Here is a 15,663-nt window from a genome sequence, read left to right on the forward strand (position 1 = left end):
GAGTTGCTTTTTCACTTTTTAAAATAAGACACAAACATATACATTAGCCTAAGCCTACACAGGGTTAGTCACCAAGACACCCCTAGGCAATACAATAGGACTTTTCAGCACCGTTACAATCTATGGGACCACCTTTATACATGTGGTCTACCATCAACCAAACATCATTATACAACACCTGACTGTAGTGTCAGAGTGGTTGAGGTAGGCCTCATTTGAAAGATAAAATTGGAGCAAAACCACAAAGGACGTGAAAGAGTTAACAAATAGATGTTAGGAAGTACAGTCTGTGAAGAGAGAATAGCTAAGGCCTAAGGTTGGAGTGTGTCTAGTATGTTCAGAGAATATCCAGGAAGAAAACAATAGAAGAGGTCAGAGAAGTAAGAAGGCCAAATGATTTATGGCCTGTGAGACCATTTTAAAGACTGGCGTTTGCTCTTAAATGAAATGGAAAGCTTTTGCAGAGAAAATGACATAATTTGGCCTTCATCCTACAAGATCATTCTGTGACATGCATCCAGTTTTGGATGAATTGATGGATGGAAAGAGCAATAGATAGATGTGTGACAAAGCAAATATAGCAAAATATGCAGTGTAGATTCTAGGTGTTAAGTGTGTATATGGGTCATCTCTGTGTAATTTTTTGTGTGTTTGAAAATTTTTTAAGAAAAATAGTTTGAATAAAAACATTAAAAACTGTAACCCTGATGTCATTATTTAACTCTTCATCATTTTATAGAATAATTTTAACATGTCACTGAAAACTGTCCTATAAGTGAATCCTACATGCCAAATATCATTTTCTCATTAACTTTCATTACGAAGTAGAATATATTTCTTTGGAAAGAATCTGGATGATAAAACCTAAGACTAAAATATCTTAGAATATCTAATAAAGCCTTAAAAATTATATTTTCTATATAATAAAGTAAATTTCAGTATATAGGCAAAATAAAAAATATAATAGTAAAAAAAAAATTATCCTGGCTGCTGTGTTTTAGAAATATAGCAGTCTTGGGCCAGAGTAGTAGCAGTGGATATAAGAAGTGGCGTTAATTCTGGCTAAATTTTGAAGGATTTTCTGAAAATTGGAGGTATAGTGAAAGAGAAAGGGCGAGTCAAGGATAACTCCTTGATGTGGTTTGTGGTGCGAGCAACTAAGAAAGATTTGGACAGTTTTGGACTTGTTAGTTTGAAATGTCAATTAGGTATCCAGGGGAAATAATAGGCAGTTTGATATACAAGTCTGCACTTAAGGAAAGAAGATTAACTAGAGAGAGAAATTTAGGAGTCATCAGCATGGATATTATTTGAAGACATGGGACTGGATCCAAGTATCCATGAGTATGGATAGGGAAGAGGACTGAGGACCAGCAGCCATGGGGCATTTCAACGTACAGTGGTTGAAGAAAAAAGGAGACTAAAGCAATTTGGAAAAAATGTCTCGAGGAGGAGGGAGTTTTCAATTGCTTTTGTCAAAGGCTGATCATTTCTCCTCCCTGTTCCTAAGTTATCCCCTTTCCTACTTGTTTTTGCTAAAACATTAAATTAGAAATTGCCTTAAGAAAACTTAATACTTTATAATTATAAGATTTACCATACTTTTGCTTCTCTAATGTATCTAACACTCATGTGCTTCACAAGAGTCTTGGATTCCATATCTCCATGGCTCTCCAGGCTCCAGCCTTTAATCATCTGCCACGTGTCCATTGAGCAAAACCCTAGACATACAACAGAGTACAACGTATAGGAAGCTTGAAATCTACTGGTGGTAGTGGGGAGGGGTGTTTCATAAATACATACAAAGTTAAATAATAAAAGAACTAAATTACTAAGATTGTGGAGAGACTTAACTAATTACTTTACATGTGTTTAGGAATACCATATTTTATAATGAAACAAGCCACGGCCCTTGGATAGGTCGTGATCTTTTCCATTGGTGTCATGGTGGTCTAAGATGAGATCACCAATCCCCATTTGTTTGGATTCAGAGGACATTCCTGTAACATGTCTAAGTAGAACTCAAGACTGTTTGGTCGTCATACTTTTCCTGGCCTGGCTGTTATTTAAAATGTTTACCTTTGGTTTTGTCTTTTATAATGCTGATTATAAGGAAATCATTTGGTCGTTTACTCCTGCTGACTTTTAAACATGTAAGTTCTTTTGATTTTAGTAGTGTTTTATCTTGTGAGGGCTGGAATTCTCACCTATGTCATGCTGTCTAGAAGCTTTCTTTGCCCATTTTTCCAGCCTTGAGAATGGAAGTTATTTTTTGGATCTGGTCACCACTTTGAGGGGGTAGGGGACTGAATTCGTTGAACTCTCCTTAACTTAAAACTTCAAGATATGTTGTCACAGAATTGATGCAGAGTGACCTACATAAAATTATCGTCTCTCCTCAACCACTCAGCTCAGATCATGTCAAAGTTTTTCTTTATCAGATTTTGCGAGGTAAGATTTCTTTATGAAGAAAAAGGTGCTGTCACACTGTAAATGAAATGTTTTGCTTCTCATTTAGACTTTAATCTGACCTTCCAAGGTTTTCTTCTTCTCTAAAGACTTTTTTCTTTTGACAAAGCATATTTTATAATTTCTATATTTAATGTTAATGAAGAAGCTTTTTAGGGTTGCCAAATATTTCTTGTTTTCAGTAATGAAAGAGAAAGCCCTGTCAAATTCATTAGGCAGTTGAGTGGGCTAATCTAGGTGAATAAGCAGGATGGTTTGTCACAAGTTCACAAAACAGCCTTTAGTTTTCAACGGAATAGGAATATGTGTCATCAGACGACTCAGGCAAAAAGTGACTATATCCCCTATGGATGACGAACGTCCTGCAAGCCAACAGTAGGTGGGCCTGTCTGAGTATTGGCTGGCATACCTGAAGCCAACTCCAGAGAAACAAAATGACCCTTAAAACCAAAGTAGATTGGGAAGACCAATAAACAGAGCCAGCTAAATAACTCTAGACTGGCTCATTAAAGAGCACGTACTTGACTGAGAAAGGATTTGGGCCAACATTATTGACACTTCTGGCCATCAAGTATGTCCATGAGAATTTTGCCTAAAACAGCTTTCTTACCTAGTAAGTAAAATACTTCCCCCCACACCCGCCCCAGAATTCATAGAATTAAGAGATTCTTTATAGCGATTGAAAAATAAATGCCAAAAGGATGAAAATACATAAGCTTTTTTTTTTTTTTCCCCCAGACAGAGTCTCACTGTGTCACCCAGGCTGGAGTGCAGTGGCACAATCTCGGCTCACTGTAAGCTTTGCCTCCCAGGTTCACGCCATTCTTCTGCCTCAGCCTCCCAAGTAGCTTGGACTACAGACGCCTGCCACCATGCCCAGCTAGTTTTTTTGTATTTTCAGTAGAGATGGGGTTTCACCATATTAGCCAGGATGGTCTTGATCTCCTGAGCTCGTGATCCGCTTGCCTTAGCCTCCCAAAGGGCTGGGATTACAGACGTGAGCCACTGCACCTGGCCACATAAGCAATATTAAAACTAAAAAGCTCACCTCCAGGCCAGGCATGGTGATTCATGCCTGTAATCACAGCACTTTGGGATGCTGAGGCAGGCAGATCATCTGAGGTCAGAAATTCAAGACCAGCCTGGCCAACATGGCAAAACTACACTCTACTTTAAACAAATACGAAACTTAGCCGGGCATGGTGGCGCTCGCCTGTAGTCTCAGCTACTTGGGAGGCTGAGGCAGGAGAATCAAGTGAACCTGGGAGATGGAGGCTGCAGGGAGCCGAGATCGTGTCACTGTACTCCAGCCTGAGCGACACAGTGAGACTCCGTCTCAAAAAAACTAAAAATGTTCACCTCCAATAGATTTGTTCATATTCTGTGGTAGGGGAAAATGGGGAAGATATTGGCTCTTTTTGTACTTGTGAAAAATGTGATTTGCTACATTTTATCCAAAAAAGACTCAGCCCATTAGCCGGATATGGTGGTACATGCCCATAGTTCCCGCTTCTCAGGAGCCTGAGGTGGGAGCATGACTTGAGCCAGGAAAGTTGAGGTTTCAGTGAGCTGTGATCATACCACCATACTCCTGCCTAGGTTACAGAGTAAGACCCTGTCTCAAATTAAAAAAAAAAAAAAGAAAAGAAAAGGAAAAACGCACACAAAAAGGACTCAACGTTGAGGCTGGGACCTTTAGCAGTACTGAATGAAGGCACTGGTCTTCTAAGATGTCAGAAATATTTTTAAAGTGGTTCATTACCCTCCTGATTCTGAGTGGTAAAGAATACTACTGACAGTGTGGGCAAGTTCCTGAATTTTGTCTTACCAGTGAAACACTTGTCCTGGGAAAGGCTCCATGTGGGTTAACGGAAACTGTTTTGTTGGAGAAGGCTCCGAGTTGCAGGTTAAGAGTATCAATAACAGCAGTCCAATAGCCACACTGACTAGCAATCTAAGGTTATTAATATGGTCTTAACTCGAGTGCCTAAGAAGCTTATCTGTATTTAAACCTACATAATTGTTGAAATTATAGACATTATCTCTACACTTTGCAAACCTTTGGTGACATTTTTACTCTAGCAAAATTATGGTATTTTGAGGTGAGACTAGCTTTTAATAATGTTCATTATGCAGTTATTTAGGGAACAATTTTAGATCCTCTACTGTTTTCTTCCAAGGTTTTTAAAAAATTATTGGTTGAGTAAAAGGAATTAAATATCTGCAATTAAATCTGTTTGTTATTTCAGGTTTGAAATATCTCCATTCAGCTGGCATTTTACATCGAGACATTAAGCCAGGGAATCTCCTTGTGAACAGCAACTGTGTTCTAAAGGTAGCTTTTCAGTTTATTTAAATACCTGGGAAAAATCAAAATGTCAAGGCAGGTTAAAGAACAACATATTTTTGTGAAAGAAATAAGTTCATTTCCATTACTTTACCAAAAGTTAACCCAGTTTTCTCCATATCACTACTCATAGCCATAGTAATAATTTGTAGTCCTGCCTCATGTTCTTTTCATGATAGTTTGCCTATGTTTTAGAAACTCTGAAATTTGAATTACAGTGTAGCTAGAAAGAATAGAGAAGGTGACTCCTTTACAGATTGTTCCATTATTAAAAGAAGCACATATCAGAAGAAATATTAGAACAGCAAGCATCTGTTTATATAAGAGAATGAAGTGTGACTTTTAGGAAGACCATCTACATTTTTACACAGCTAACATTTCTATATGCTGTTTGACCAAGGTAGCAAAGTCAGAAGTAGAAACATATTTAAAAGTGATAGTGCTGGCCAGACACGGTGGCTCATGCCTTATAATTCCAGCATTTTGGGAGGCTGAGGCGGGCAGATTGCTTGAGCCCGGCAGTTCAAGACCAGCCTAGGCAAACAAAACCCCATCTCAATAAAAAATACAAAAATTAGCCAGGTATAGTCGTGCATGCCTGTAGTCCCAGCTACTCAGAAGGTTGAGACAGGAGGATCGCCTGAGCCCAGAGCATCAAGGCTGCAGTGAATTGTGATCACACCACTGCACTCCAGCCTAGGTGACAGAGTGAGACCCTGTCTCCAAAAAAAAAAAAAGAAGTGAAAATGCCAAACCAGAAAAGGGTAATAGGCACCAATTCAATGTATTTCCATAATGTATAGTAGCCAATTCTTAATTATTCCTCTGAAGAGGAATTGGTTACAGAATTATATTTAGTAGTTCCAAAATTTCAAGTCATCAGTTTCAGTTTTACTTCTCTTCCCTAGTACAGCCATTGTCTTTCATTTAAAAAGGGGCTTGCAAATAGCAAAGTCCACATATTTGTATTTCCCTACCTCTAATACAGATGTGTATTGGCAGAACTCTTGAATAGAGAGAGGTCCACTATATTTTTCCTCATAATAGAAATTGGAAATAAGGGCCTTTAACTGCTATATTTGAGAAGAAAAATAAGTTTTTAAAATGTTACCCACTTTAAAAATAATCAAGACTATCATTATTACTTAGGTTGCTGGTGGTTAAACTAAGTAATAAAACCAAATGTATAAATAAAATTCATTTTTTATTTTAAATGATATCTCTGAACTGTAGGTCAGTTCTCTTGAAAAGCTGGTGGATGATACTGCTTATGAATGAAAGTTCTCCCTTCGTTATAGCCTTGAAGAGCCTTCACCCTTATTTTAGCTCTAGAAAGACGAAAACCTATTTTTCATATTTTCCCTAAAAACAGCTGATGTTGTAATTCAGTCTTTTGTTTCCACAGAGAAGTTAATTGCCCCCAAAATCTGAAGTATTTCTTCTATAGGTTATTGAGTTTTTCCTGCCACCTTTTCACTTTTTAAAGAGAACTTGCAACTTATCCCCATAATTGTTTTTATTTTAAAAAAAAATTTTAAACCTTAAAGTTAGAAATTTTTTTGTCCTATTCATACCTAATCAATCTTATGACCGTTTAAGCCAATTTCTTCTTCTTTTGGTTTTTGATTGGAAGACTTCACACAGGATTTTGTGCAGGACCTGTCATGTTTGATGCCATTAACTGCTTGAAGTTCATTTTCCAAATTGTCTGTTATGGTTTTATAACGTTGGATTGTATGAATGGGCAACTAAAGGAAAATGCCATTCATGAATACACAACACACAAATCAGAACAAACCAATTTTGCTCCACTCCTTTGACTCATCTTACAGGCCTACTTTTAAAAAGCCAGAATAGAGTGCTAGACTACAGACGCTAGTTCTTTCTTCTCAAACATACAAATACATTGAAGATCATTATAACAAAATCGTTTTTAAAAATCAGTATCCTTCCATATTGTGAATGTGTTTTGTTTCCTATTAAGCACAAGATGGATAATTTTGCTGGAATTTTTTTAGTTATCTGATCATGTTAGCTTCCTATTTTGGACTCAGGTTGTCTTCCAGATAAGTTACTAAAAATGACAAATCATACTGATGTTTTTAATAAGGGATTTGCTTTATAACAGAAATCATTTTTTGTTGGATGGGTGGTTGGTTGGTTTTTTTCATATACGAGAAAAAATTGTGTTCTTTCCTTTTGTCGGTTTAGTTTTTTAAAATACCCTCAAGAGTCATGGCCAAGTAATAGAGTTTTAAAAATATTATATGTTATTTTGGCCGGGTGCAGTGGCTCACGCCTGTAATCCCAACACTGGAAGGCCAAGGTGGGCGGATTACATGAGGCCAGGAATTTGAGACAAGCCTGGCCAACATGGCAAAAACCTGTCTCTACTAAAAATATAAAAATTAGCCAGGCGTGGTGGCACGTGCCTCTAGTCCCAGCTGCTCAGGAGGCTGAGGCACGAGAATCGCTTGAACCTGAGAGGCAGAGGTTGCAGTGAGCCGAGATCGTGTCAGTGCACTTCAGTCTGGATGACAGAGTGAGACTGTCTCAAAAAAATATGTATATGTTGTTTGAACATATTTGATGAACTTGGGCTTTTGTTGTTATGTTATATGGTTTATCTGTATAGTATGGAAAATTTTCCTGCATTCTTAAGTTGTTAAGATGGTGGCTTCATACTGACTCATTCCTATATACACATCTGAATTCATTTGATGTAACCAGACATAGTAGATTCAAATCAGAAAGAGGGGATTGCCAAAAATTGGGGAGTAAATTTTGTTTTCTTTAGAACGGAGTTTTCAGATTTTCTTTTTAAGCTGCCAGAACTCTTTTTCAAATAAAATCTTATATGGGGACTTCAATTTAGAAAACAGATTTAAAATCGTATTTTATCACTTGCAATATTGTGACTTGTAAAGTTAATCAGTGAGAACACTGGAGTTTAGATGGCCATTACTATCTGATCTCATCCTCAGTGCTCCTAGTTGTTGTGTTTTGATTGCCCCATATCAAGAAAATTTTAATTCCTAAAGATAAGCAGTAGTTGCTGGTGGTGGCACTGCTGCTGTTTATTAATAGCTCACCTTGTAACCCTCAGCATACTTTTCAGTTGAGCAGAAATAGCAAGAAAAGATTTATTTCTAAGTTTGTATAGAAGTTAACCAGTCTTTATTACTTATTACTGTATCTCCAGATTCTAACATACCATCTGTAATATAACAAGTACTAACTTAAATATGTATGGCATGAAGAAATGAATGAACCCAGTAGCATTAGTATTCTACAGTGTACTACGTTTTAACGTATTTATACATTTGAGTGTGAATTTGTATTTTAAATAGATAAGTACATGTGAAGTTTGGATATAATATTTATGGAATGCCTAAAGTCAGAACTAGATTCCCCTGGAGTCAGTTTGAAACCCATTGCTTTAAAGAAATTTATATATATTTCATAAAGACAACAGGCATAGTCTCCGCTAAGGAGCCTTCAAGATACACTCCTTTGTCTTATGATATCTTTGTCTATAAACTAGTCTTGAAAGTAGTTGGTTTTGTCATGGTTTTTAAATTTTTTTTAAAGATAGGGTCTCAATCTCACTCTGTCTCCCAGGCTGGAGTGTGGTGGCACAGTAATAGCTGACTGTAGTCTCAAACTCCTGGGCTCATGCAGTCCTCCCACCTCAGCCTCCAGAATAGCTGGGACTACAAGTGCACACCACCACGCCCAGCTATTTTTTTTTTTTTAATTGTTTTGTAGAGTTGAGATCTTACTATGTTGTCCAGCCTGGTCTTAAACTCTTGATCTCTCAAGCAGTCTTCTCACCTCAGCCTCCCAATCCCTGGGGTTACAGGCATGAGCCACTGTGCCTGGCCAACAGTTGGTCTCTAAATCAAACCTAGAAGTATGCAATTGGCCAGGTGCAGTAGCTCACGCATGTAATCCCAGCACTTTGGGAGGCTGAGGCAAGCAGATTGCTTGAACTCAGGAGTTCAGGACCAGCCTGGACAACATGGCAAAACCTCATCCCTACAAAAAAAAAAAACACAAAAATTAGCCGGGCGTGGTAGCATGTGCCTGTAGTCCCAGCTACTCATGAGGCTGAGGTGGGAGGAGCCTCAGATCGATCACGCCACTGCACTCCAGCCAGTGAGACAGAGTGAGACCCTGTCTAAAAATAAATAAAGTCGTTTATGTTCACCTAGTTTTTTTGCTTTGATTATCAACTGAAAACAGACATGTTTTTATTAATAAAGATGAGAAGAATATTTTTAAGAAAATGATGTAAGTTTGAGACTTTTTTCCTCTCTAACCAAATAAAACCAGATTGTATATTGACATAAATATACTATACCTGTATCATTAAAAGTGTTTCAGAGTGGCTGGGTGCAGTGGCTCACGCCTGTAATCCCAGCACTTTGGGAGGCCAAGGCAGGTGGATCACCTGAGATCAAGAGTTTGAGACCAGCCTGGCCAATATGGTTAAACCCCTTCTCTACTAAATATACAAAAAAAAAAAAAAAAAAAAAATAGCCAGGTGTGGTGGCGGGCACCTGTAGTCCCAGCTATTTGGGAGGCTGAGGCAGGAGAATCCCTTGAACCCGGGAAGCGGAGGTTGCAGTGAGCTGAGATTGTGCCACTGCCCTCCAGCCTGGGTGACAGAGTAAGACTCTGTCTCAAAAAAAAAGTTTCAAAGTTCAGTGCCCTATCAAGGTTTTGATGTTTTGTTTTACTCTTTCATTTGTATTTGCTTGACAATGTTTTGACTGCCTTTTCTGTTTAGATTTGTGATTTTGGATTGGCCAGAGTGGAAGAATTAGATGAATCCCGTCATATGACTCAGGAAGTTGTTACTCAGTATTACCGGGCTCCGGAAATCCTGATGGGCAGCCGTCATTACAGCAATGCTATTGACATCTGGTCTGTGGGATGTATCTTTGCAGAACTACTAGGACGAAGAATATTGTTTCAGGCACAGAGTCCCATTCAGCAGGTATGATTTCAATTTAAGGCTTTAGTTTCAATTCTATTACAGATTTGAAGGAAAAATCCATCCTGCACATGTGTCTTGGGCTTATTCATTATACTATCTAATTTGCTTTTAGGAAATTCAGGTTCACTTAAAATTTAGAAAGTTATAAAAGTTGAAGATAACAAAGAGATTCATTTTGTAACTTATGAGCCTTTAGAGTGTGTATTGACTTTATTTATTTATTATAATTATTATTTTATTTATTTATTTATTTTTTGAGACAGAGTTTTGCTCTTGTGGCCCAGGCTGGAGTACAATGGTGCCATCTTGGCTCACTGCAACCTCCACCTGCCAGGGTCAAGCGATTCTCCTGCCTCAGCCTCCCAAGTAGCTGAGATTACAGGCGCGCTCCACCACACCTGGCTAGTTTTTGTATTTTTAGTAGAGACAGGATTTTGCCGTGTTGGCCAGGCTGGTCTCGAACTCCTGACCTCAGGTGATCCACCTGCCTCAGCCTCCCAAAGTGCTGGGATTACAAGCATGAGCCACCGCACCCGGCCTGTTGACATTATTATATGCACTGATGCATAGCCGCGAGCTCTGCTGTGACAATTTGCACAGGCATAATCTTCAGTTGTTAGAAGGCCTCTTTTCCTTCTAAGTGAATGGCTCTGACTTGAAAATGTATTGGTGACTTAATGTACTTACACTTTGTGCTTAGAATGTAAATTTTTATTGTGTTGATTTCTTGAAATCTGAACATTTAGGAAAATTTCTAACTTTTATTATTGGACTAAAATATCTAAATATGGCAGAGAACATCAGGAGATGATTAAAATATACTCTCAGAGAATCCTTTAGAAGCTACTTTGTTAGCTACATGTTACTTTAATTGTCTTTAAAGGTAATTATTCACTACTACACATATTTTCTTGGGATAATTACTAGGTATTTTTATTAATTCGCTTGCATGAAAATAATGTAGTAACCATGAGCTCAGATTGGTGGGTTCAAATCCTAGCTACACCACTTATGTTAAATCTTGAGTAAGTTACTTAACCTCTCTCTTCCTTTTTTTTTTCTTCTTCTTTTTTTTTTTTTTTTTTTTTTTGTTTTTTGGCCCCTAAAACTGTTCTGAGGATTATTGTACAATGAAGCAGGAAAGCTGAAAATGGGGCCTGGCACATAGTAAGCACTCTGTAAATGTTTGCAATTACGATGGTGGTAGTGTGCCAGGACGCTGGGGATACAGCAGTAAATAAGACAGCGTTGTTCTTAACCTTTGTGAAACTTTCACATGAGACAAAAATAAGTATGCAAATAAATATGATCCCAAGTAATGGAAGTTCCATAAAGAAAAATGTAGCCAGGTTAGGGATAGAGAATGGTGGCAGAGCAGAGCAGGCACTAAAGGATTCTCTGAGGAGATAACATTTCACCCACATAAAATGAGGCAGCAAGATGCTGAAGAAGTTACAAGAAGAGGGACAACCACCGTAACAAAGCCCCTGAGGCAGAAACAAGCATGGCATGTTGGAGGGATGGCATGTGATGGAAGACGCTGTAGGAGATGAGGTCAGAAAGTGAGAAAGAACCTGGCCATGATGACATGATAAGGCCTTAAGATTTTATTCCAAGTGTGATAGAAAACGTAAATGAAGGTTTTGACCATAGGAATATTAAGATTTGATTAATGACATTTTAAAAGATCACACTGACTACTGTGTCTTTGTAAATAATTCATGCACTTGACCAAACAGAATTATTTCTTTTATGCTTTTTCTACAAAGAATTTTTACCTAATAGGTTAGAAACTATATCTGCTTTTATCAACATTTAAATTTTTCTATGCTATACATTCAAACTGTCTTTTTTAAATTTTACATCTTAAAAATTGATTCTGGTGTTAAAAAATTATGTACATATAATATGTAATCTAATGTTGGGTACTATTGACAATATTCACTTTTCAATTTCTTTAGAAAGTAAAGTTTAACAGACTTAACCTATAAGACTCTCATATCTGGACATAAGCTGTCATAAAATGAATGTGACTACTACCTTGCATACAGAAAAGCTTAAGTAAAAAATAATAATGAGGTATTCAAATCCTATATATGGAACAAGAATCTTGAATTGCTGCTGCAAAAAATATGTGAGGGAAAGTGTGAAGCAACTGGACTGGAGTTCAGATATCTCATTTGCTAGAGAAATACATAGATCTTCAGTTTGGCAGTCTGACATAGCCACTACAGGAGAATTCATGTCTGTCTAATTGTTGGTGTGTGCTGGGGTGAGAAACGAAGATCTAAAATAGGAAAAGGCTCTAACTTCTAATGGAAGTCATTATTTCCTGTTGTATTTTCTCTGTATCTTTGAGATTTAATTACCCAATACTAACAGACATCATAAAAGTGTTTCTCATCTATGGATCTGACCCATTTTAGACAACTTTCTGAATGTTTCAATTTGTTTTTAGAAGCTAGTCATTTCCTTCTGCCTTTAGTGTGGTTATTAGAGATCCAAAAGTATCACCTACGTACTTTTCCCAAAAAGCTTTGTATAGAGATCTTTACTTCTGTGGAAAGCAAGCTTCTCAAGTTTCTCCATTAACCTGTAGGGTGGTGATGCTGATGGCTACCCCATGGTTTAGATAAATAGTGCTTTATATTCGGCAAGCCCAGAACCAGGAAAAGAAGTGTTCTCTAGGTAAGAATTTCCCATCCTGGAGGAATCCAAATGAAATGTTACTGATAATTAGTTATGAAGTTAGAACAATTGTGACACTACAGAAAATTGGTAAGATAGTTTGCTACCCAAAGACTTGTTTGCAAGAAGACTGTTTTATTGGTCTCTTTTATTGTGTCCAGCTGACTAAATGCGGTCTTACGCAGTGTCATATTTTCTAAGTATCACAGTTTTCTGGCAGTGTAAGAGATTTCTAGCATGACTAGAATGTAAAGGATGTACACTGGCCCAAGCATGGAGAGCTTAGCTTTCATTTCAGGTGTGAATGTTTTCAGGATTTATTAAATCACAGGTGTCCGATTTGTGGATTAGCTCCTTGGTGAGCCTGCATCCACTTGAAGCATCAGAATCCATTCATTAACTGGAAAGAATAGTCATTAGCCATCAATAGAAGAGGAGTTCAACTCTGCAAAGATCTTAGATGCTATAGTATCAAGAAAACAGGGCAGACAGATGCAGACTCCCAAATTGCTCTAGTCTTAGAATGTCATGCTTATCAAAACATATTTCTATATTTCTATCATATAAATAGGAACTTTTATATAAATAAATAGGAACTTTAAAATAATAGGATAAATAGGAATGGGATATATAGGATAATCCTATATATATTATAAATAATAGGATAAATAGGAATAGGATAAAGAGGAACCTTTAAATAATAAATAGGAATAATAAAATAACAGGAATTATAACAAGATTATTTATTTTAAATATTAAGAATAACAAATTAACAGGAATATATTTAAATTCCTCTATGTGAGGAATTTATTATAAATTCCTAGAAGTCTTTTTTAATAGGCCAGAAAGTGAAAGTAGGAGCTCCTGTCAGTTAATCTGGAGCTTGTCTTAAGGTTTTTTCCCCCAAATTTGGTCCACATCTCTAAGGCTATGATTTAAGAGTAATGAAAAGTTATTTCCATGAGATTGCTATCTATCTGTATTTTATTTCCTTATAGTTGGATTTGATCACGGATCTGTTGGGCACACCATCACTGGAAGCAATGAGGACAGCTTGTGAAGGCGCTAAGGCACATATACTCAGGGGTCCTCATAAACAGGTGAGAGGACGGGGGAATATTTTTCTGGTAACTGTTGGGGCAAGATTTCCCTTCCAATAGAATAATCTATTAAGGATTTTTAAGCAAATGTATTATTTGTAGGGTTTTTGTTTTTTTTTTAACATCATGGTCCTAAGTAAGAAAATGTTCAATATTTGTCAAACTAAATAAAATCTCATTCCTAATGTCGTGAGAGAAAGTGCGTATTTTTGTAGCTCCTTTGCTAATAAATTACCCTTGGTTTTGTGTCTCCTGATTTATTGGTGTCTATGAGAAAAATTACCGGAGTTGGAGCTTTGACCTCAATGCCATAACCTACTACATGTATATCAAGATGTCCTTTCCAAATACTGAGCCAAAATACCTGGTATTTCTTATTCCAGCCAGGAATGTGAAGCTGTTGCTATTGCATTCTTGCTACTGACACAGAATCAGGTGTGAATGTTGTTAGAAAAGAAGTATGAAGATAGATTGCCAGATTTGCATTCAGTATTACTTACAACTAGCCAAGTCACTGCTGAGAAAGACAAGATGGTTTTTTATCTCCACCTGTTGATTTAGCAGCAGTTTTTACAAGCACTTCCTAATCTCCTTTGGACAGAACAGCTTAATGATGTGAAGAGTGAGTAAGGGGAATACTTTTCCTAGGAGCAACAATGAAAACAGAACAGATAAGACTTGAATAGGATGACCCAGCAACAAATTTTCCTGAGTTTTGCTTTCTTTTGAATGGGACATTTAGATTATCTGATTGATGGTACCAAATGAGAGTGAATTTGACACTCCTCCTCTCAAACTGTCAGCCGGACATTTACAAAGGGAAGACCTCACCTTCCCTTTGTGGTTCTGTCTTTGTAATTCTAGTGTGACTCCAGAGCTTTTGTTGTCACAGGCATAAAGGGCAATGAGGTAAAGTGTGTTCTCTTCTAAACCCAGCCCAGGCTAGTAAATAGAGATGCATGCTTGTATGTTAAATAGCCCCCTGATGGTTACATCTTTCTTTAGTATTTGGTTTAGAACTAGAAAATAATGAGGCCCAACACCTTTAGAAGAGCACAGTAAGTCTTAACCTAGAGAAAGGTTCTATATTATAGAAGGAACTAACAAGATCTATTATGTTCCATTTATTGGCCAGCATCAGGAACATTAAACTAATTTACTAATGCCTCTTGGTAAATGTGTCCTTAGAAGTAGCAAAATAATTGTCCTTTTTCACTGACTTCATTAATTAGTAAATCTTGCCTGGTTCAAGGTAAACAATAATGAAAAGTGAAGAAGATCAGACGCCCTTGTGCTACCCTTCTGTCTCTAGAGGAGTTTTAACTGTTGTTAATGGTTACTAGTTAATTAATCATCTGTGTCAAAGAGTTGCTAAACAGCAGCCTGAAGAACAAGATTTCCTGAGGAGTTTCCTGTCTGCTGTCTAGATAGAACGGCTGGAAAATGTAATTTACTGCACCAAAAGTCACTGTGCACTGTTCTGAGCATTCCTGGCAATTGAGTACTTTTTCTGTGAAAATTTAAAAAATCTGTTAGTTGTAAAAACCTAAGGCTTTCCATGAAATAAAAAAAGAGTAAATATATTATTTTGTAAAGCGAAAGAAGAGGAAAGGAAAATCCAAAGTTCCACTATTATTTAACTAGTTAAATAGGTTGAGATGTCTAAACAAATCACTTCTTAGATATTTTGCTATTAATTGGCCTCTTAACATAATCCCTTTGCTTATCACTGACTTTAGTGATGACCTTAAGGGAGTACTGTGGTAGAAGTTAGGGTCAGCCCTTTCCAGTCTTGGTGTCGGAATATTTTGATTTTGAAGAGAAGACTGATGGAGTGAAAACTAGTTAGGAGGCCATTTCTGCTTAAAGGCTAGATGCACTTTACAGCGACTTGAAATTCTTTAAATGGCTTTTATCCACTGCTAGAAGTGGTCTCCTTAGGCAGATGTTCATGGTCTTTTAGCACTAATCCAGCTAGATGTGTATAAAGTTATACCAACCATATATAATTGAATGTAAAAGAACCTAGCATATTGCCTGCTTCTACTTTTCCTTCA

At 37.2% G+C, this 15,663-nt stretch overlaps 2 protein-coding genes across 2 annotated transcripts in view; both read left to right on the top strand.

Annotated features, from left to right (window-relative positions):
- The window catches only part of TMEM199 (transmembrane protein 199), a 345,481-nt gene that overhangs the window by 130,000 nt on the left and 199,818 nt on the right, over positions 1 to 15,663 (top strand). The window lies entirely within an intron of this gene.
- Positions 1 to 15,663, top strand: part of NLK (nemo like kinase) — a 153,059-nt gene that overhangs the window by 115,972 nt on the left and 21,424 nt on the right. The window contains exons 4-7 of the mRNA XM_050763206.1: positions 2,345 to 2,451; positions 4,719 to 4,804; positions 9,609 to 9,818; positions 13,505 to 13,606. Coding sequence (XP_050619163.1) covers positions 2,345 to 2,451; positions 4,719 to 4,804; positions 9,609 to 9,818; positions 13,505 to 13,606 — 505 coding nt within the window. The remainder of the gene's footprint in view (positions 1 to 2,344; positions 2,452 to 4,718; positions 4,805 to 9,608; positions 9,819 to 13,504; positions 13,607 to 15,663) is intronic.

The sequence above is a fragment of the Macaca thibetana genome, chromosome 16 (assembly GCF_024542745.1).
Source record: "Macaca thibetana thibetana isolate TM-01 chromosome 16, ASM2454274v1, whole genome shotgun sequence".
Classification (NCBI taxonomy): domain Eukaryota; kingdom Metazoa; phylum Chordata; class Mammalia; order Primates; family Cercopithecidae; genus Macaca; species Macaca thibetana.